Source organism: Pteropus vampyrus, unplaced genomic scaffold, assembly GCF_000151845.1.
Source record: "Pteropus vampyrus isolate Shadow unplaced genomic scaffold, Pvam_2.0 Scaffold88, whole genome shotgun sequence".
NCBI lineage: Eukaryota > Metazoa > Chordata > Mammalia > Chiroptera > Pteropodidae > Pteropus > Pteropus vampyrus.
In genome coordinates, this window is record NW_011888869.1 from 344,513 (window position 1) to 365,787 (window position 21,275).

General features: G+C 42.6%; 1 protein-coding gene across 1 annotated transcript in view; it reads left to right on the top strand.

Moving 5' to 3' along the window:
• FNIP2 (folliculin interacting protein 2) overlaps window positions 1-21,275 on the top strand; it is a 76,717-nt gene that overhangs the window by 46,936 nt on the left and 8,506 nt on the right. The window contains exons 10-15 of the mRNA XM_011363731.2: window positions 922-1,123; window positions 1,444-1,532; window positions 2,451-2,597; window positions 2,715-2,884; window positions 8,665-9,991; window positions 10,880-11,036. Coding sequence (XP_011362033.1) covers window positions 922-1,123; window positions 1,444-1,532; window positions 2,451-2,597; window positions 2,715-2,884; window positions 8,665-9,991; window positions 10,880-11,036 — 2,092 coding nt within the window. The remainder of the gene's footprint in view (window positions 1-921; window positions 1,124-1,443; window positions 1,533-2,450; window positions 2,598-2,714; window positions 2,885-8,664; window positions 9,992-10,879; window positions 11,037-21,275) is intronic.

Consider the following 21,275-nt stretch of genomic DNA (forward strand, 5'->3'; position numbering starts at 1 on the left):
TAAATGGGGGAGTCGACGAGAAAGAAAACTTATTGCATAACTACCATGTGCCAGGCTAGGTACTTTCATTTGCAATATTATGTCCTTTGCTTTGATGTCTTTGTAGAGGGTGGGGGGGGGGACCCAATTCTGTTATTTTCATTCTTATTGTTAGTAATTAAGTCATTAATTTTGCTGGGTTTTGTTTTTTTGGGTTTTTTTTTTTTTTCAGAATAGTTAAATAAGAGACATGATCAGGCCATATTGCGAGATATCCCTCTTAAAACAAATTGAACATGTATTCAGAATTTATTGGCTTTGTGATTCTCTTATCATAGAAGCAGCCTCTCTTGAAAGAATCTTGGTTTTTGAGAATTCGACTGTACCAGAAGAGAGGTGGCTCTTTCTGGCCAGGGGATGTCCCAGAGGGCTTGATGATCACATGGTATGACCCGAGCATTACTTTACCTAATGGGGGAAGACTTAGGAAAGAGCCTCAGCTACTGGGGAAATATCCAACATGACCCTCAGTTAAGCTGAACACCACACAGGATCCTTTCTCTTCCCATGTTATTATCTCTTGGTGTCTGTCAACCAGAGCAAAGGGCCCAGGTGTTGAGTGAACAGATGTTTCACACTCCTTCCTAAATACCACCAATCTGACACAAAATAGTCCCAGGGAAAAGAACTAAGAGTCTAACAAGAGGACGTGTGAGGTTACTTTTAGTTTTCATTTAAGTTTCTTTTCAGGTTAGGATAATACTGCGTGGCAAGCTGATATTTTCATGACAGAATTGTAGAAGAGAATGAATTAGACAATGAGGCAGACAGACTCTTAGATAAGCGTCTGGGTTAGCTGTCTTGAGTGCTATACTTTGGCATTAAGAGTTAATCTTCAGTATGATTTATTGATGCAACTCTTTAAACTTACTTTTCCTCCAGGTCAACTGATGAGACATTCAGCTTGGCTGAAGAAACCTGTAGTTCTAACCCGGCCATAGTTCGGAGGAAGAAAATTGCCATAAGCATCATCTTTTCCCTGTGTGAGAAAGAAGAAGCCCAAAGAAATTTCCAGGACTTCTTTTTTTCTCATTTCCCCCTGTTTGAGTCTCACATGAATAGGCTGAAGAGTGCAATTGAAAAGGTAATAAGAATGTAATCCAGTGTCAAATAGAGAAGCGATTATGGGGCTTTAAAGGTGGTAGAAACACTTTGTTTAGGCATCAGATCACTTTCCTAGAGAACGTAAATCATCTGCAGCAGCGATAGGTCCTTAGGCAGATTGATGTTAGACATCAGATACCGCATTGCTTTCAGAAAGGAAATCACTGCTTCCCTATGACTTCAATGATTATTACCTGACTGTTTTGATTATAGTATTGTCTTTTATTAATAAAGCCTATTAGATAGTTATAAAGCAGTTTCTCCTCAGAGGGTAATTTGGCTTATTTCTCTTTAATGAAGGCCATGATCTCCTGTAGGAAGATAGCAGAATCGAGCCTCCGTGTCCAGTTTTATGTCACCCGTCTGATGGAAGCTTTGGGAGAATTCAGGTAAATTGGCAAAGTTTGTCAGATCTAATGGGAGATTTATGAGTAGCGGCAGCTGTGGACCTAGGGTGACATGGAGACCATGACTTGGAAGAATTGGGGGCTGCCAGTTCTAGTCATGTTAGCCCCTCCTGTCTTCAAGATTGAAACTAAGACCAAAGAAGCAAAACATTTGAGTTACCCAGCACGAACTAATCCTCACTACTCCTACCTGGCAGACGGACCTCAGTGTGATTATTTTTAACAGGGTGAATGGAGAAAACTGATATTCGAGTGTGTCTTATAAGCCTGTTCATTATTTCAAGTCATGCTCACAAAAGTCCTGAAAGTAAGCGCTATTATCCCGTGTTATAGATGTGGAAACAAGTTCGAAGCATCGATGGGAAGACTGTGTCTGTCAGGGAGGTACACATTGCCCTTTGCCAGGACAGTCCTGGTTCATACCCAGGGTCCTCCCATAAGCGTCATGGCCTGTGCATTAAGTGATCGTCCTAGTGTGTCTTCATTGTTAGTTTCTAATTGATGGTCTTTGTACTCCAGACACCAGTTTTCTAGAGCCCTTGCCCCTAAATATCTGGGTGGAAGAGTAACCTGCTTGATATTTTATATCAAGGGTCAACATACCTTTTCTGTAAAGGATCTCTGTCATAGCTGTTCAACTTTGCCTTCGTGCAATAGCAGCAACAGATAAATGTAGATGAATGAGTGTGGCTGTGTTCCAGTAAGACTTTATTCGCAAAAAAAGGTGGCAGTCAGATTTGGCCTGGGGGTTATAGTTTACTGGCCCCTGTGTTATATTCTGCTTGAATCGCTTGAATCCAACATAGATCCAGATTATTGTTTTTGTCTTTATTCCTTTATATGAAGATTACCCAGAATAATATTTGTGACAGTTTCATACGTCGTTTCTCTTTTCTGTAGAGGGACTATCTGGAACTTGTATTCTGTTCCAAGGATAGCGGAACCCGTATGGCTTACCATGATGTCCAGCACTTTGGAAAAAACCCAGCTTTGCCAGCGTTTTCTCAAGGAGTTTACACTTCTCATAGAACAGATCAACAAAAACCAGTAAGTTCCACTCTTTGGAGCCTCGCCTGCAAACTCCGTGGCCAGGGTATGCTCTGTATATGACATGCCTCTTTCTGCACTGACTCATCTGGTTGTATTTTCTTCTACTTTTCTAAGGTTTTTTGCTGCCTTACTGACTGCGGTGTTAACCTACCACCTGGCCTGGGTTCCGACTGTCATGCCTGTTGACCACCCTCCCATTAAAGCCTTCTCAGAGAAACGCACCTCCCAGTCAGTGAACACGCTGGCCAAAACACATCCGTATAATCCTCTCTGGGCGCAGCTGGGTTAGTACCTGATCTGACTCTTTAGAGACTGTATGGGATGGAATAGGGAAAATGCTAGAATTTTTAGTCGATATTAACTGTCCAACCTGGTAATGCAGGGACTAGGAGATTGGCCCACAGATTATAAGGTAAGGCCACCACCGTCCTGGCCTTCTCCCCGCTAGCAGCTTCGTTCTGCTCTTTTTGAAGCCGTGTGGGTCAACCATGCACTCCCACACCACACAGCAGTTCACCCTAGAGCAGAGCTTCTTAACCTTGGCATTATCACTTTTTGGATCAGGCAGTTCTTTGTGGGGTGGGTGTTGGGAGCTGTCTTGTGTGTTGTACAGTGTTAAGCAGCACCACTGCCCTCTGTTCACTAGCTACCAGTGAAAATTCCCCTCCAAAGCTGTGATGGTCAAAAATTTCTCCAGACATTGCTGAGTGGCCCCCGGGGGCCAAGACGCCCACTAGTGGAGAACCACTGCCCCAGAGGATGGACTGGAGAGAAAAATAAGACAAAAAGAAATTAACATACTATCATTTCACCACCTTTTTAATTTTAGCTTAAGTCAGAACCTTTATCTTTCTCTACACTGCTTCCTTGCAATTAATCAGTAGCATTTATTTCCTCAAAGCTTTATGCTGAGGCATGGTATAGGAATAGGCATAGTTGGGTATGGAGTTTGAGATTTATGGGACCAGTTTTGCTTATTTTGGGTTCATGTAGAGGAGAGGTATACTCTAGGACCTCTCACTCAGCAAACGTTTAGAGTGAAAAACTAAAATTTGCACACTCACTGCATCCCAGACCCGGTGCGAGATAGACGTCGGGGATGTGGAGTTGAATAGCATGTATTGCTAAGCCTCAGGAAGCTAGCTGCCTAATGGAGGAGGCACATTTGTATTCAGATGATCACAAGATATCCTGATTACTCCTTTGATGAGGATGCGCAAAAAAGGATGCAAGAGAGAGACTGTATAGCATAGAGGTTAAGAGAGTGGGTACCAGAGCCAGACTGCCTAGGTCATGTCCAGTCTTCATGGGCAGGTGACTTGACCTCTCCGTGCTTCAGTTTCTTCACTTGTAAAATGGAATGGAAGTAGTTCATGGTTACTGTGGGAATTAAATTAGTTATACATAAAGCACCTTTGTTACTGATGCTGCTGACGAAAATACTGATATTGGAGGGGCACTGAGAATGAGGGGGATGGATGGAGTTTTCAGAGAAGGATACTTGAGAAAATTTTAAAATGGCATTTTCCAGAAAAAGAATTACAGACTGGGGAAAAGCACTCTAATCTTAGAAAACAGCATGTTATAATAACAATAATGAAATCTGTCACTGTGAGCTGAACATGCTTTAAGTGCTTTTTACATGTGTTAATTAATCGGATTCTCGGTCCAGGCCAATTACTATTGCCCTCATTTTATAGATAATAAAGAAGTCTTGCCTTGTGCCCTACGTCTTGAGATGTGTAAGGAAAGAGAATACCTGCTTCACCATTAGGGGGATAATAGGTCATGTTAAATGAATTAATGAAGAATTTATGGATGTTAAAATGGGTTTAATACAACCGATCAGTACTGAGCTCGGAAAAGGACTTAGAGTGTGCCTGACTCACTGGGTCATTGGTTCTTCCTGGGGAGGACAGAGCATCGTTGTTTGTGTTATAGAATAGTCTTGAAGAAAGGTGGTATCATTCAGTGGTGAAGGGAAGGAAGCTGGATATTGAGGAACTGTGGTGTTTCATGCTGCCTGGTCACCCATTTAAAAACAATGCTAATTGAGCATTGCGCGGTTGATTAGAGAAGTATATTTATAAATAGACATGATTCTCATTTGAAATTTAACTAACCGCGACCCATGAATTCCCTGGGTTCAGCGTAACAAGGCAAAGTCCCTCCCAGTGGGCTCACAGTCCCTTTGGAAAGGAAATCATGTATTATTGAGTCTCCCACCCTCCACTCCCCCAGAGGATCCAGTAGCCTCTGGCTGTTGACAGAGTGGCGTGAGGAGGGAATGGGGCCCAGGCACAGGTCACTTGATAACTTTGTGTAAACGATGGTTGAATTTCCATTATTATAAGACATCGAGGGGGTTCAATAATTTGACAGGGGAAGACACTTATTTCCAATTATTATTATATTTTTATTAACTATTTACCAAGTCACATAAACAGGAAAAATTAATTTCTGGAATTATACACTGATGCAGATGTAATCTTAATCCAGGTTCTTGAGTAATAGAAAAGATTCTATCTTGCATTGTTTGAAAGACATGTCTGAGAGCTTGCCGGGACAGGTACCACTGCTGCGCCCACTTCTGCCTGGTTTCAGCACCTGCAGAGAAAGGAGAGAAGCCGGAAGCTGCTGCTGAGGAGCTCAGCCGTCCCCACCCCACCCTGCATAACACGTGCTCTGTTCACACGGGTTTTCCACAGTGTAGCGACCACCCATTGGTGGGTTGTAGAAGCCATTTAGTGGGTCAAAAAAAAAAAAAAAACATTTAAAAGGTCCAATGGAATAGAAACCATCAGTCACACATATGTTTTGCAAAATGCTTGTTTCAGAGGGAGTTCGAGGTTGCAGGCTTTTCTTTCTTGGGATGGGTACACAAAGTTTGAAAGCCACCCTCTTTCGCCACTGATTGAAGGAGTTCCATGGGGGCTCTTTTGACCCTAATGAGCTCAAGGATTTGTGGAAATGAAATGCTTTTCATTTCCTTTCTCCTCAAAAAAAAAAAAAGTTTGGGATTGTTACTTTAAATTAATATAAGTAAAAGAGTCTGAAATTTCCTCTTATTTTTTTCCTCCAAAAGTTTAAATTGTATCTTTCAGAATGTAGTGGAATTAGACTACAAATCAATAAACTAGATGATAAGGAAAAAATTCCCACCTGCTCAAAGATTAAATAACCATATTTAAATAACCCACAAGCCAAACAATACTTCACAAGAGAAATTACAATGTAGTTTCAACTAAATGATGATAAAGATACAATAAATTACACTGTGTAGGATTAGGGCACCACTTTAAAGGGGACTTCATAGCACGTAGTCAATGAATGAGTGGCCCTTTAAGATAGTCAGTTTCTCTGTCTGCTTGTCTCCTTTTTAATTGTCTCTTGTTTTTCCGTCCGTTTTTGTTTCTCCATCTCCGTATCCGCCCACCTCTCTCGCCCTCGCCTCGCCGTTTACCATCCCCTCTTTACGATAATCCTGAATTCTCTCAGCTTCAACTCATTCTCTAGCCCCCTATCTTATTCTCCCCTCCCATTTCTAGTTTCTGTATTGTTCATCTTTTCCCAGTTCCCCTAATATCTTCGTTTTCCTCCTCTCTTTCTGTGTTTTCCTCTCTGCTTTCCTCACCTCTCCTCACCCTCTTTGTGCTTCTCTCTGATTCTCTACCATTTTGCACCTCTCAGCTCTCATCTTTTCTTTCTCCTTCCCTCTCTTTATCCTCCTGTCTGTTCTTCCCCTCTTCTATTTTTTTCTGTCTTCTATTTTCTCCCTTTTTCTTTAAATTTATGTTTGTATTTTAAATTGTGGTTTTAAAAAAGCACAGAACATAACTTCACCTTAACCATTTCTAAGTGTACAGTTCTGTCATGTTACATCTGTTCACATTGTTCAACTCGCCTTCATTTTGCAAAATTATACTCATGAGAACAAAAGAATCTACTCTAAATTAGTAGCTTCGTCAGTCCGGGACTCAAAAAAATTGTCTTCAAGTTCAAGATCCAGTAAATCTTTAATATTACAGGTCTGTTATTTTAATGCTGCATTATTTTATGAAATTTGGCCCTTTAGTAAAGGCACTGTTTCCACACACGTTGTTCTCATTACTTTATATAGTTTAAATTGTTTTTTTATATAGTTTAAATTATTATAAGTTGTATTTGTAATAGCCTCCTTTGTTTTACTTCTTCCCATTTATGACTTAGATATTAAAATGTACACTAACGAAAGTTAAATGCATTGCTCAAAAATAATGCTGTCATTCTGAGTGGCTTTTCCTCTGTGGTTTTTTCATACCAGGTTTTGGATATGTAATGCTTATCTTTATTGACACTGAAACCGAGTTCACAAAAGAGTTCCATGAATTCCTGACATAACTATGATACCCCATAGCACTGGACATGTGTAATCACAGAGAAGTAACGATACTGAGTTCTTAGCCAAGAAAGTTTTCTCCAGTAGGAGTACGAGTCCTAGCATCAGACCACAATTCTCGGTTATTCTTTTGAATTCTTGGATGATTTCTCAGTTGCAAAACCCTCAAAGATAAAGCTCTATTGACTTGTAATTTAGTCTTTCTATAGAGAGGATTGTTTAATATTTTTTGCGGCCCTTTAAACCTTAGATGCAGTAGCCTCACACTGGGGAACACTTGCCTGAGGAGATACGTCCTGATGGTTCCCAGGGGAAGGACTTCCTGGTGGTACCCATCACTTTTCCCTCAGTCTTTATCAATTTAGTCTTACCTACTACATGCCCCAGTAATGCCTTCCCTCCTCTTTCTAGATGCATTCTTCAGATGAGTTCTAATTTCCTGAGTACTTATTAGTTAATAGTTATCTATTACCATGTATCTCCTCTCCTTTATTCAGTATCTTTTCAAGTTTCAATTTATTCCAACATTTTGTTTATTTCTGTAATGGTTTCTAAATCAGGGTTGGTTATGCAGGGGTGTAAACAAGATAAATCCATGTAAAACACTTAGCACTATGCCTGCACAGTCTGTAAATGTTGGCTTTTTGTAGTAATTGTCACTATTATTACCAAAGTGTCAAATATATAACTTATCAAATGTAATCATCAGGTTGTCAAATGCAATAATTTTGATAAGCAGTTGACCAGTACCTTTTTTTTTTTTTAGGGGAGGCAACCCTTGGTTGACCTCATAGATTACAAGGACCTTGTCAGCTTACAATCCCTTATTTTTTTATTTTTTATGCCTACAGCACCTGGTCTTCCTAGGTGGTCTCCCATCCAAGTACTACCAGGACTTTTTGATGAAAGCTTATACTGCTAGGTTCATTGACACATTTGCCCTTCTCCTTCTACCTTTGAGTCAGATGTTCATGGTTCATTAGCCAATTTTTAATCAACTTGTCAGGAGATAACTTATGGGACATAATTTTTTTCCCAGTAGAATTTTCATGCGAAGTGATAGAAATATTCAGATATTCATATTCAAAATCATATTATTCATGACTAAGTGATTTTCTTCTTGTTAATTAAGTTGGTTCTACTTGGATGTGTGTGTTTGTGTGTACTGAGATAATTCCGAACAGGCCATTTCATTAAGTATTTTAAATTGATTCACTGTACTTTAGTTCAGAGATCCCTGAATTTGGATTTCACCCTAAAGCCTATTGTCCAGGGCTTCTTCTAAAAAAGTCTCATCATTCTAGTTTCCAAAATACAATATTTGATTTGGTCACATGTTCAAGGCTCTGGCTTTAGCCTTCTGGGGGGCGGGGCTTGGGGGAGCTAGCCAGCCAGCGAGCTGCATGGGAAGGCCTAACAAGCACAGTACGGGGCCGTGTCAACCAGCACTATCCCCATGCACCAAGAGCAGCAGGCCCAGGGCCTGTGCCAGGCCTTTCCAGGCAGACGTTCCACTCTAGAAGCAAAACTAAAACACTGTCATTCTAGGAATTACCTCTCTGCTTTAGTCAACTGTGTGAAGAAGTGATTCCAGTTTGGGAGTATGTTTTTCTCTTGTAAAGGCTGACATATCCATGACACACTCACCCCAGACGACTTTGTCTTTGTGTCCACTTTGCTCTGTAGGCGATCTCTATGGAGCCATCGGCTCTCCCGTGAGGCTGACTCGCACTGTGGTCTTGGGGAAGCAGAAGAGTTTGGTCCAACGCATACTTTACGTCCTGACCTACTTTCTCCGTTGCTCTGAGCTGCAAGAGAACCAGCTGACCTGGAGCGGGAGTCATGGAGAAGACGACCAGATGATCAACGGGAGCAGCATCACCACAGCCTTGGAGAGGGGGGAGGTGGAGGAGTCTGAGTACGTGGTAGTCACAGTGAGAAGTGAGCCTGCTCTCCTTCCCCCCATCCTGCCACCTGCGACGACAGCCGAGGGACGGAGCCCCAGGCCTGAGGGTTTGGCTGGGACCCCAGAGGGCACCGATATTAGCGACCTATATCCCAGGCCTGACAAAGAAGGAAACAAGAGTTCTGTGGCCTGCAGCCTGGGATACCAAGAGCCAGCACTGGACAGCTCTTGGAAACCTCAGAACGCGTTTTCCGGGGAGGAAGAAAGTAAAAACGAGGCACTAGGTGATGGCTGTTCCAGATTCTCTAGCTGTGAAGGTTTGGGGGTGCGATTGAAGGTCAGTGAGGAGTTGAAAGGGGAGATGCCTAAGAAGCTACCAGACCGGTCAGCCGCCTGGCCTTGCCCTGACGGACGTTCCCGGGAGAAGCTACCCTTAGAAAAGGTCACTTTCCAGATTGGAAGCTCCGTGTCTCCAGAGTCTGACTTTGAAAGCCGCACCCAAAAAATGGAGGAACTGCTAAAGGCCTGTGGACAATATCCTGAGTTAGCCAGCCGTCCCTCAGTTGAGCCCAGGGTGACCGCGGACATGGCTCTGGACCAGCAGCCTCCTGGGTGCCCCTTCCCACCTGGCTTCCGAAAGGTCTGCTGCCCTCAGAATCAGCCATCTGAGGGGAAGGAAGGCAAGCCTGACAGGGGTCACACTGGGGACAGAGGCCTTGGAGCCCGGGTGGTCGCAGATGCTACCAGGCAGCTCACCCCACCTGCTGGCTCATTTGTACCTGATGCCAGTGCGACGGGGACTGAGCAGAGGATGCCGGAGAAAACTCGAGGTTTGTATTCGCAGGATGAGGAAGGACCTTTGTTGGAGCCTGTTCCCAGCAGGTGCGTGCAGCAGGACTCTGGGGTCTCGGTGGCTGCAGATGTCCCCTGTGGGGATGCCGACCGGAAGGCCGACTTCAGGATTGAAGGAGACATTCCCAGAAACGAAAGTTCCGATAGCGCTCTTGGGGACAGTGACGATGAAGCATGTGCTTCAGCCACGCTGAACCTAGGTCACAGTAGTGACCAGACTGATGGGTCCTTGGAGGTGGAGCTGCCTCTGCCAAGGTAACACTGGCAGGCTGGGAAGCGGAGGGGCCTGGGTTCAGATACTGTTTTCCTGACCTACGAGCCATGATCATGTTAGCTACTGTTGGCTGTTTCAGATACAACCGATTTTGTTTGTTTGTTTGTTTAAGTATTAGAAGTGTTATCAAACTGATACAGTCGGTTTCCAGCCCGCTCTTTCTCCAAGGATGACCACTGCCTGAGTGCATCTGAGCTCTCTGAGTGGGTGCCCTTGCAACTATTGTGAGATTCGAAGGGAAACTAGGGGCTGTGATGGGGGTGGTGGTGGGAGCAAGGGGTTTAATTTTCTGTCGACTGGATGCAAGTCACGTGGCTGGCAGCAGATGATGTGCTTCGGAGGTGGTGGATTTTACACTCGCGAGGTGCCTTCTCTCCTGCAGGTCGGAGCCGCCTGAAGTGGCTGGGAAACAACACCTCTTCCTTAACACTCCGTCAGGTCGATTATTTTGGTCCGCCATGACTGAAAGCAGTAATTAGAGACTTCTGTGCTGTCGCGCTGCTGTGAGCACCACCCTGTGCAGATGTGTCTGGTTCCTGAAGCCAGGCTTTTGGCACGCTCCCCGCTCAGCAGACTTTTTCCTTCTTCACTCTCTTGACACACACTGCCTAGTGGATGTTCCATATGAGATACAAGAACAGACTCGTAACCAGCCATCAAAATACTGTCTTTTTCCTGCCTTTCCATTAAAAAAAGAAAAATGCTTTTTCTCTCGCAGCCTCTTCCCTTTTCCCACACCAGTGATCTGCTCACTGGAGGATTGGTGAAACGGACCACCCTGCATCGACTTTTCTTACATGTGTCATACGGGTTTTTGTTTGAGGAGTCCATTTTTAACAGTGTGTTCTAAAGGACCAATATCGTTTTAGGTCGCAGAGCATCAGCAACCCGAATGTGAGAAACTTTGGCCGCTCCCTTCTGGCAGGTTATTGCCCCACGTACATGCCTGATCTGGTGCTTCATGGGACCGGCAGCGATGAGAAGCTGAAGCAGTGCCTGGCGGCCGATCTGGTCCACACGGTCCGTGTAAGTGATCCCAGCCTGGAGCCTCTGGCTGCTGACAGTGTGTCAGCCAGGGTCCTGGCCAGCAACAGGTGTTTAGACTGTCTTAGACTGAAGAGAGTGTAACGATGGGATAACAGAGATGTGGGCAGGGTTGCAGAAACTAACAAGGGCTGGTGAAGCACCCAGGGATGAGCGGCACTTGGGAGCTGGGAGCATACTGGGCCTGAAGGACTGAGGGGAGCACGCAGTGCCAGAGTTGTGGAGAGCTGGACCTGGAGGGGCTGCCTGGCTGCAGGAGCACTGAGGAGGGTGGGTAACCCCCTGACGTCTCTCTCCTCCAGCCTCCGAGCTCTTCTGGTGCCCCCCGCCCCTTGACTGGGCCCAGCTGGAAACCAGAGAGCAAGGTCATAGCTGATGCAGATACACAGAGGTCAGCCTCTTGGGGCCCACACAGGACAGAGAAGGGCAGGTGGGGGTGTATAGGCCAGGCAAACAGAATAAACAGCACAGATGGTGACAATTATATGCCATCACAGGGAAGACTGAAGAGATGTCACATGTGGTTTGTTTTTTATCCAATACTTACAAGTTTCTAAAAGTAATTTATTTTAACTGATTTGTCATTAAGTTTACTTTGATGGCTACATGAGAATGACTGTATAAAGATTAACAAGTCTTACTGGAAAATTGCCTTGCGGCTGCCTTTAAGTGCTTTTCTGCTATCTGCAATGTGACAGGAACCAAGCAGTTAAGGCAACTGTGTCAGTCTGATAGGCCTGTTTTTAATTGAGCTGCTATTGGACAGATGTGCCAAAGTAGATATTTTGCATTGGAAACATATTGTATTTTGTTGCAACACAGAAAGTCCTCATTGCATTAAGAAAATTGGAATTTGGCTTATTGTCTACCTCCTCCCCCAACAAGTATTTTCGGGAAGGTAAAACAGAGGCACTGCATGTTATCTTTGGCCTTGAGCATCTCCTCGTTGAAGACTAAACACACATCAGGCTCAGGGTAAACAGGCTGAAGATTTGTGGGAAATGGGAAGAAAAGCTCAGTAGTAAAACAGATGTCCTCATAGCTCCCCTGGATGGGGAGGGAGAAAGAAATAGGAGGGGCTTTCTGAAGCTAGAAGGCCAGCCTCTGGACTCGTCAGGACCCAGACATCCCTAATGCTGCCCTGCTTTGTGGTGGGACAGCAGCCCTCCCCAGGGTGTTCCTGGAATGAAGCTGTGACGTTGCCTTTGTCTCTTTAAGGAGTGTCACATGGTTTTATTTTCATAGTTGTAATGAACACTGCATACTTCTTTATCATTTCAGAGGTCCATGTATCAGTGACCTTAGAATAAGAACAGTGCCCTCATCGTATGATACTATCTTTCCAGGTTGTCTTAAACCACGTACGAAGCCTCGGTGACTTTAGAGACTCGCGCACATCTGTGGCCATCTGTAGCGTCACGGCAGGGCATCAGAGGCCCCCTTTTTCTTTCTCTCAGCAGCTTATGTTTGTATCCATACGTGCCAAACCTGTGGGGTTTTTCTTTCTGCTCCGCTAGCGGTTTGAGTTGTGAGAACATTGGTGTTGCTTGTTGTACCCCTCTTGCACGAAGCCCCATGTTCTGCTTCTGACAGAGGTGCCAAGAGGTGGTGTGTGAACTAACGGGCTTGTCTTCAGCGCCATCAATTTTACCAGCTGGGACGTGCTGCCCAGATGGCTCAGAGTCACTCACTGACCACTATGGAAATAGAATCTTTTGATCGAAAACTCTCCTTGAACTTAAATGCAAAACAATTCGTGACATTTTTTATATTTTGCATAGGCTTGGCAGGTTACAATTACCGTATGCTGGTTTTCAGGGCGACCATCTAACTCTATAATTCTTATATTTGAAAAAACAAAACCACATTTCCTCTATTTGTATTCTTAAAGATTTTTCATATATCATTTCCACTTCCTTTCACATTGTAGCTTTTTTCATTTCTTTAGACTATGCAATCACCCCGAGAGATCGAAAGTTATTAAGCATAATAATCCATATTGTGTCAAATTGCGGGAACATCCAAAGTGCAACCATGCATGGGTTTTCACGGGAAATTGCGAAGGGTTCGTAAAAATACCTTCAGAAGTTTAATACGTTTAGAATGTATCCAATTAGCATTAATGGATTTCTAATTTCACTTGGCACATTCATCATAATGAATTTTCCTTTTCAAGTAGTGTTCCATTTAAACTGCCTCTCAGACTGGGGCGCTCTGGTCTATGGCAGTGTTTTCTTTTAAAAAAAGAAAAAAGCCTTACTTTCAAATGCCATTTACAAATTTTTGTTGAAAAATGAAGAGAGTGTTTTCTAACATTATATTGAATTTACTGCTGCATAAAACCTAGTAATTATTTAAATTCTTGAGGAGGTTGCCAGGGAAAGAAGCAAAAAGCCAAGAATAAGTAAATGGCCAGAGCTAGAGCAGAAATAACAGCCTTTGGAGGAAGAGAAAATTGGGATGAATTGCTTTATCATAACCTGCTCTCAAAAACCTATTTTGGGGGATGTTAATAATTTTTAGTATTCAAGCTAGACTTCATTGGGCTTTGCTATTCATAATTGTTTTTAGAGAAGGATTTGTAATAACTGTTTAAAAGCAACTGATTTAAGCTATTAATCTGTTTTCTAGATCTATGCATGATTGGATTGTAAAATCTAATGTATCCGTGCACCTCTGTAACCATGGTGGACCAGTTCGTGGAGTCCCTTCCCTCAATGAGGGACTGCATGCTAGAGCTTCCAATACTAAGATTTTCTCTTTGTACATTTTCTCATTCTAATCTCTCATGAAACAGAGATATATTAACTTTATTTCATGTATTTCCATTTTTATTACTGGCTTTCACATGTGAAGATGTGGACTTTAAATATTTAAACACATGTTCTTGTTTAATCCATATAGTACCTCTTTTCTGTCATTTGAACTGTTTTTCTGCCTCCTAACATATAGATTATACAGCTGCCTTAAATTAGGCTAGAGTAATATTTAGTTTCATTTTTTTCCTGCCACATCTAAATGTGCATTCTTTCCTCTGTTTTCCTTCCTACTTTAAATGGTGACATGGAAGAGAGAGAGTGAGAGAGCCAGCTTCACTCTGTACCTGGACCTCTATCTAGCTTTTTCTGTCTTATTTTTTTTTTTCTCCTGTGTATTTTTATCTGCCTGTGAATAGTGCTGACGGGGCAGTGTCAGGGGTATTAAATTATGAGGCCATGGAGGGTGGTGGAGAAGCACTGACTTTACATGGATGGCTTGGGTGCAAGTCCCAGTATTTACCACTCATTCTCAGAGAGTCAAGTAAATCAGTCAGCATTGCTGAGCCTCAGAAAAATGTTTTTAGAGGAACAGATAAAATATAACCCAGTGATTAGGAATTTGGCTTCTGAAGACAGACAGACCTGAGTGTGAATAATAGCTTACCCCTTAGTGGCTTTGTGGCCTTACACAAGTTTCTTCGATTTTTAATTATCAGTTTCATCTTGTATGAAATGAACAGTATTTATAGGTCTGCTTTGAAGACTGAGATAATGCATATCAAGTGTTTAGCACAGTGCCTGGCACATTACTAAATGCCCAGTAACTGTTAGCTATTAAAATAATATATGTAAATAGGTGTCTCAGGAAAATCCTGTCGGAGATGACAAAACCATCCATACACATATTTGCTTATTCGGTGCTGAAAGCATCCACTTTACCTGTGATATTAGAAGGAGCAGGCCAGGCGGTTCCAACAGCAGGGTAGGGTCATCAAGGTCAAAATTAACATCACGCTTTAATTTTTTTAAAAAAAAAACTACATTCCAGGGCTTCAGAATTTCACAGAATAATCTATAAAACAAAGTAACAGTTGAATACAGCAGCCTCTTTCATTTAATTTTAAGAGTAGCAGCAGACTGACTCCAGAAATACCATGTGGAGATCGGTAACACAGATAAGGAGCTTTGCTGAAAGCCTGTCTGTGATATATGCTCATGAATACCTAACTAATAAGCTATGCAGTATAATCAACCAGGAAGACTACAAAAGAACAGCCAGTCACATTTAGTGATAAATCATTACTTAAGTAACACGGAGAACATTAAGTGCCTCAGTCAACAACAGCCTTAGTAGTGGTGCAAAGGAAACTCTACTTAGGACAAGTGTGCCCCTTTAGGACACCTCTTGCTGCTTTCATTTTCCTGTGTGGATGACGAGCATGACAGTGCCTTGGGCCTATAGCACTGTCTTACGTGTAGTGAAATCTTTGGGAGGGGGGGTGTATACATGTGTGCATATACACGTTTTCATGGACACACATGTTCACATAGGTGTGAGCATACGTCCTGGGTTATGATATTAAAAATGTATTTCTTATTGTAGATTGTGATTTAAAAGGTATTTGAAAAAAAATACTGATCTCTGGGTGTGGCCAACCCCAGTCTGAAACCTTCCCAATTCTCTCCCCTTCTCACTGCGACTACGTCTTAAAGTCCCTGTAACCTTCCCAACTATCTATGTCCAGTTTTTCCCTCATTTCAGTCATCTTGCATAGTGCCACAAGGGGGCGCTTTCTAAAATGCGAATATGATCATTCACTCTTCAGCTCTAAGTTTCCCTTTTTTTTTTTTTTTTTTTTTTTGGACAGAGTAAAATACAAACTCCTTGGCTGGAATTGTCCCTTTTATGTCCTTCAAATATACACACATATCCCTACGTCTCTTTTTATGTGCCAGTCCCACTGTTTGCCAGTCTTTCATGGTCTGCCTCTCCTCACACCTCTTTACCTGTGTACGTTTGCTTACTGAGGCACTGCCGAACAAACTGCTATTCATTTTTGAAGACCCAGTTCAAATGTTGCCTGTCCTTTGAAACCATCCCAGGCATCCCCAGGTAGAACTCAACTTCTCTCACCTCCAGACTTCTTAGCACACTGCCCTGTACCTTTGTTCTGTTTCCAACATCTTTCTCCCACCAGGGCTGCAGGCACCTGGAAGCAGAGAAGGGGACTTAGTTTCTTTCATACCCCCAGCACTTCAGCTGGTGCCTGGCCTGTAGAAAGTGCTCGGTGATGTTAGCTGACTTTCCCCACAGGACGTGTGTTTATTGCTATGGGCGTGTGTTTATTGCTCTGATGGTTAGTATGTCTCTTCTGAAGCAAAGAGAAATGGGAGACAGTCTTTCTTTAAGAGTAATGTGTTTTAGATATGATACCTGTGGCTTTTTATGTTCATTTTCTTTACCTAAAGGAGAATAAAAAGTTTATTTTAGGTCACTTGGGCTTCATTTCTCTTGCACTTTGTAAATATTAGAAACATGGCTAATTTTTATGTTTTCCTCTTTTTTTCACTGCTTAAAAATATTTAGATATCTATGCCATTCTGTACCAAAAAAAAAGCTAGCAACTAACCTTGGAGTCGTGTACATCCTCACATAACTTTATTTTGATGACCCTTTTTTACCTTGCGCACCTTTCTTCGACTTTAAACTTTTTCTTTCCTCAGGAAGTGACCGCCTGACAGTTAAGCCATTCACAGGGTTGCACACTGTGTTCGTAAGGGTGTCAGTCCAGTGAGCCTGGTGATCATAGCCACAGGCATAAACACACAGAAGGTCAGATGTTTCTTTTGTGAGCGCCTCCTCCCGACTGCCCAGTCCTCGAATCACCTCCCTGGGCCCTTCTCTTCTTCCCTGTGCCCCCAGGTCCCTGTGTCTTAATGATGTCTTTGGGTTTCTCAAAGTCCCCACCTTAAGATACCTGCCAGAATCCCTCAGCGATGTCTCACAGCCCATAATGATTGATTTTTTTCCTCTTCACCTTATTATAAGTCTTAAGCCTTTAGTGACTGACACTGAGCCTGTTTCCAAGAGAAAAAAAAAAAAAAAAACATGATAAACAAATGCTTACAGAGTCATGATAAGATCAGAGAATACCTTCTGGTATTTCCATATGCTAACAGTCTGCTTGATGAACTAGGAATCTTTGATGGTAGCCTTTCAGGCTGTCTAGCCAACTTGTTTGGGCAACAGTGGGGCAAGGAGGCTGGAGGTGGCTTTTGGGGAGGCAGAGAGGCAGTCATGCCTTAGACATTTATTTACCTATCAGAAAATATTTACTGCGTACCGTTTATGTGCTAGGGTCTGTGTTGACAGCCATAGTCAAGATACAAGGTGAGCGGATTCCAGATGTATAGACGCAGATGGTATGCCTCTCCCCGAAAACTGCAAAAATCGTGGATAAAATGTTACGACCATGCCTCAGCCCCTTGTTATAACGCCTGTGCATGAAAGAAAAATGGAAATCCTTTGGTGCCAGAAACAAATAGAAATCTAAGCCAGAATAGTACGTTTGGGCGGATGCAATGGTCGCCCTCTGGCACTGCAGTCTGGATCCAGGTCCTAGGAATTATGGGCTGACCTTCTCAGATCCACCCAGGACGAGGGATGTGGTCTCCTTACCTAAGGGACTTGGAAGTGAGCCCCTTACCTAAAGCCTGGATCTTCATAGTTATCCTTCCATGAAATGGGGACTAGAAAACTCCAGCCATAAATAGTGAAGCAGCAAAGAAACAAGTTGGAAACTTGGGTGGGGAAAAATAAAGTCACTGATAAGAAATCAAAATCCTAGGCCGGTGCTATGAGTGGGTTTGGACTCCACATTTATTCTGCATGAGTGACTTGGGAATCCCCACCCGAGAAATAAAAGCGAAAACTAGAAGCATCGAAACCTCTAGGATTCTGGCAGAAGGAAGCACACTAGACACTTTCTCAGCCACAGGCTTATGTCACATATTGCTTCTTTTCCTCTTCTTCGCCTTGTTACAACTCTTAAGCCTTTAGCAACTGACACTGACCTTGTTTCCAAGAGACACATGTAACGTATAAAACAGGACAGACACTTCCAACAAGATGGGCTCATGATCAGAAATTACAGCTGATGTCTGAGGAAACTGTGGTAGGGGAGGGTGAGCAAATACAAACAGGAGAATTAACACTCCTAGAGCCATCCGAAATGACTGTTAAGTAACCATGTTTAAATGGTAATGGAGATATAGAGAAGGAATTGGAACATAAAAAAAGATGGGATAATGTGGTAAATGATCATTCAGATTCGTAGAACTAAAAACAGCTTCTGAAATTTAAAAATGTGGTCGTTGAAATGAAAACTCAAGGGATAGGTTAAGGAGCAAAGCAGATTAAATACAGCTAGAGAGAATCAGGGTTTGTGAAATGGAGGCCAGATGCCAAACTATCTCTTTGAATGTAGCTCCGAGACAAAAATGCATGAAAAAATACGGAAAAGCCAGTGAGCAACATGGAGGCTAGAATGAGAAGATGTTAAACTTACCAGCATTATCTTATATGAATAACAAATGGACACTCAAAGGATGCCAAAGAATCTTTTATTTTCCAGAGTATTTGAGAGAAAAATAAAGAGGAAGATACATCTAATTACCTGAATCCTAAATCATCTGCTCACTTTGCATTTGCAAGAGGCTGCCCAGTGGCTCATCCTTGGTACTTAAATCTGCACTATTATAACCACTGTGCAGATTGCCGAGCTGGTTGTAAGGACAGAAGTCTGTCTGGACTCCTGTTGTCTGTAACCACATAAGGGCCAGACGTCTCTGAGGACTGATAAAGGGTCCCTGTAGCGTATGTACTGGCCAATGCCGACAGCATAAGGAGAAGTTCCATAGCAAAGTCACAATAGAGGCCACAGTGTTATCTCTTTTTGACATTAGGTTGAGACCGTCATTTACTCTTGTGATTTTTATCTTCCCAAGGATTTCCATCGTGACAAGGTTTTAGGATTTCAAGGTAGAGGACTTGGCTGACTCATCAAGCTAAGAGTTGGAAATGCTTGAATGAGTTCCTAGATTCTGTTTCTGACATGCCAGGATACTTAATAAGTGCTTATATGTTTTGTCCTCAGTGTTCCTCTCTGTAGAACTGGACTGTGTTCCTGGCCACCGCACAGGAAAAACGGCACGATGAACTAATAAGTAGTTTTAGGAAGCATATATGTGAGAATGGTATTCTCCTACTCTTAAATTAAAAATAGGTAATCTCATGAAATATTAGTCATTTAAATGCGGCTCGTGGAAAATATATTGTGTAGATGACTTAATAGAGCTGCACTGAAAACAGAAACAAAGAAATCTGAATAGAGAATTGTTCAATGAAGCCAGCGTGTATTTAGCACGTGCCTCCTAACATTTTGTTACACTTACTGTAGAGGCTAAAGAAGACAAATAAAATGTGATTTCCCTCCTTAAGTTGCTTTTGAAATCCCTGGGAAGATAAGATCGCAAGAAGAGTAAATGACAGTCTCAACCTAATGTCAATAGGAGAAAACGCAGTGGCCTCTGTTGTGTCTTTGCTACGGAACTTCTCCTTATGCTGTCGGCATTGCCCAGTACATACGCTACAGTGACCCTTTATCAGTCCCCAGAGACGTCTGGCCCTTATGTGGTTACAGACAACAGGAGTGCAGACAGACTTCTGTCCTTAAAACCAGCTCAACATTCGCACAGTAGTTATAGTAGTGCAGATTTAACTACCAGGAACGAGCCACTGGCAGACTCTTTCGAATGCAAACAAATGTGAAATCAAGAACAAGATAAGACAATGTGATTAAACACCAAAATGTATTAGAAAATCTAGAAGGTAGCAGGGAAAATACCGTAGGCACAGCCTAAGGTAGGAGGCAGGCGTCTGCCCTGCCTGGAGGAGGGGGTTCTTCTTCCAGAGCCCTGGGAGGCAAATGTGTGTAGGTAAAGTAGGACCCAGACTGTGAAGAGCTTTATATGGGAAAAGAAACATTTGAACTTAAGCGTTTGGGTGATCCATGCTGGAGTAGGTTTTTGAGTTGGTAAGGGAGATGATAATGTGTTTTAGGAAGTTTGAGGGTTTAGTGGACATGATCAGTATGGAGAGGGGGTGGTATAAGAAGGCAAATGGAACTTACCCAATAAGTGTTAGGCACTTTGCTACATGTTTCATACAGTTTACCTCACAGAAAGCCTCTTGTGAATTAAGTACTGCCACATTCATGAGTTGCTAACGTCCCACGGCTAGTAAATGGCAGAGGTAGTACTCAAGCCCAGTCCTGTCTGACTTCAGATGCTTTGCTGTGCTCTTATCATCGTCTTTTGTTGAAATATCAGAACCACAGTTCTTCTGATTACCCAAGCCTTGTAGACATTTCGTGTTCCTGGAAGTTTAAGTTAAGCAGAAGTCACATGTGCATAAGGCAAAGCAGCATATTCCGTGTAGTCAGATCTGATTGAGAACCTTGAAATTAGAATAACTTAGGCATCTAAAGATGCCCAGGAAACAGACCCACAAATTCGTAGTGGCTGTTATCCTATTAATTCCACAAGATATAATAGCCAAAGAATATTTGAGAAACGTTTAAAGATCTCTAATACAAAGATTTTCGTTTGTTAATATATCTTGAGAAATCTTCACAGGAAAGTAGTTTGGATAAACTAGATATTGACAAGGTAGGGCCAAATAAATGATTGATTCTGACTTCCATAGAGCAGAACGAGGAAGAAAAAATGACAGTGGCATGTCGTCACTACTTCATTTTTCTGATGGAGGTTGCCCATCCACCCTAACAATTGCTCCAGCTTTTTATTGGTCTTCGTTCTGTAATCCTCCAGTCTCTTGTCAGAAGTTACTGAGTTGCCCAGTTCAGTGTCTGAGGGAGGCGTGGAAACTACCAGCAGTGGTCTGGAAGAGGTGGCAGGAAGGCATTAGGGACCGCTGAGAGCAGTAGCTGTGAGGTGCTGCCCAGGTTGTAAGTAGGTGCTCAGTGGGCTGTGGGCACTCGGGAGGATGCTGATAAGGCAGCACTTTTGGAAGTCTCGGATGATGGAAGAAGGAGAAACGTGCTGCAAACTCATTTCTATAAGAGAATTAAACTCTATGGGCAAGAAATGTACTTTAAAATTGATTCTCTTCGGCTTGAGAGAGAAAAAGAAAATTGATACATATGTGTCTAAGGTTTGTGAAGTTTTCAACCAAATAAGCATTTTAAGTGGAAATGACTTTTTGATACTAATATTTCCTTCAGATTTTCATTCAAAGTTTAAACATTAGAGGTCCTGTTTAATCTGAGACAATAATGGTTGGGAGGAGAACATTTAAAAAGAGTAAATATATGGTGTGGGTTTATTTGTTTTTCTAATGACATTTAATCAAAATAACGAAGACTTTTTTTGTTAAAAAAAA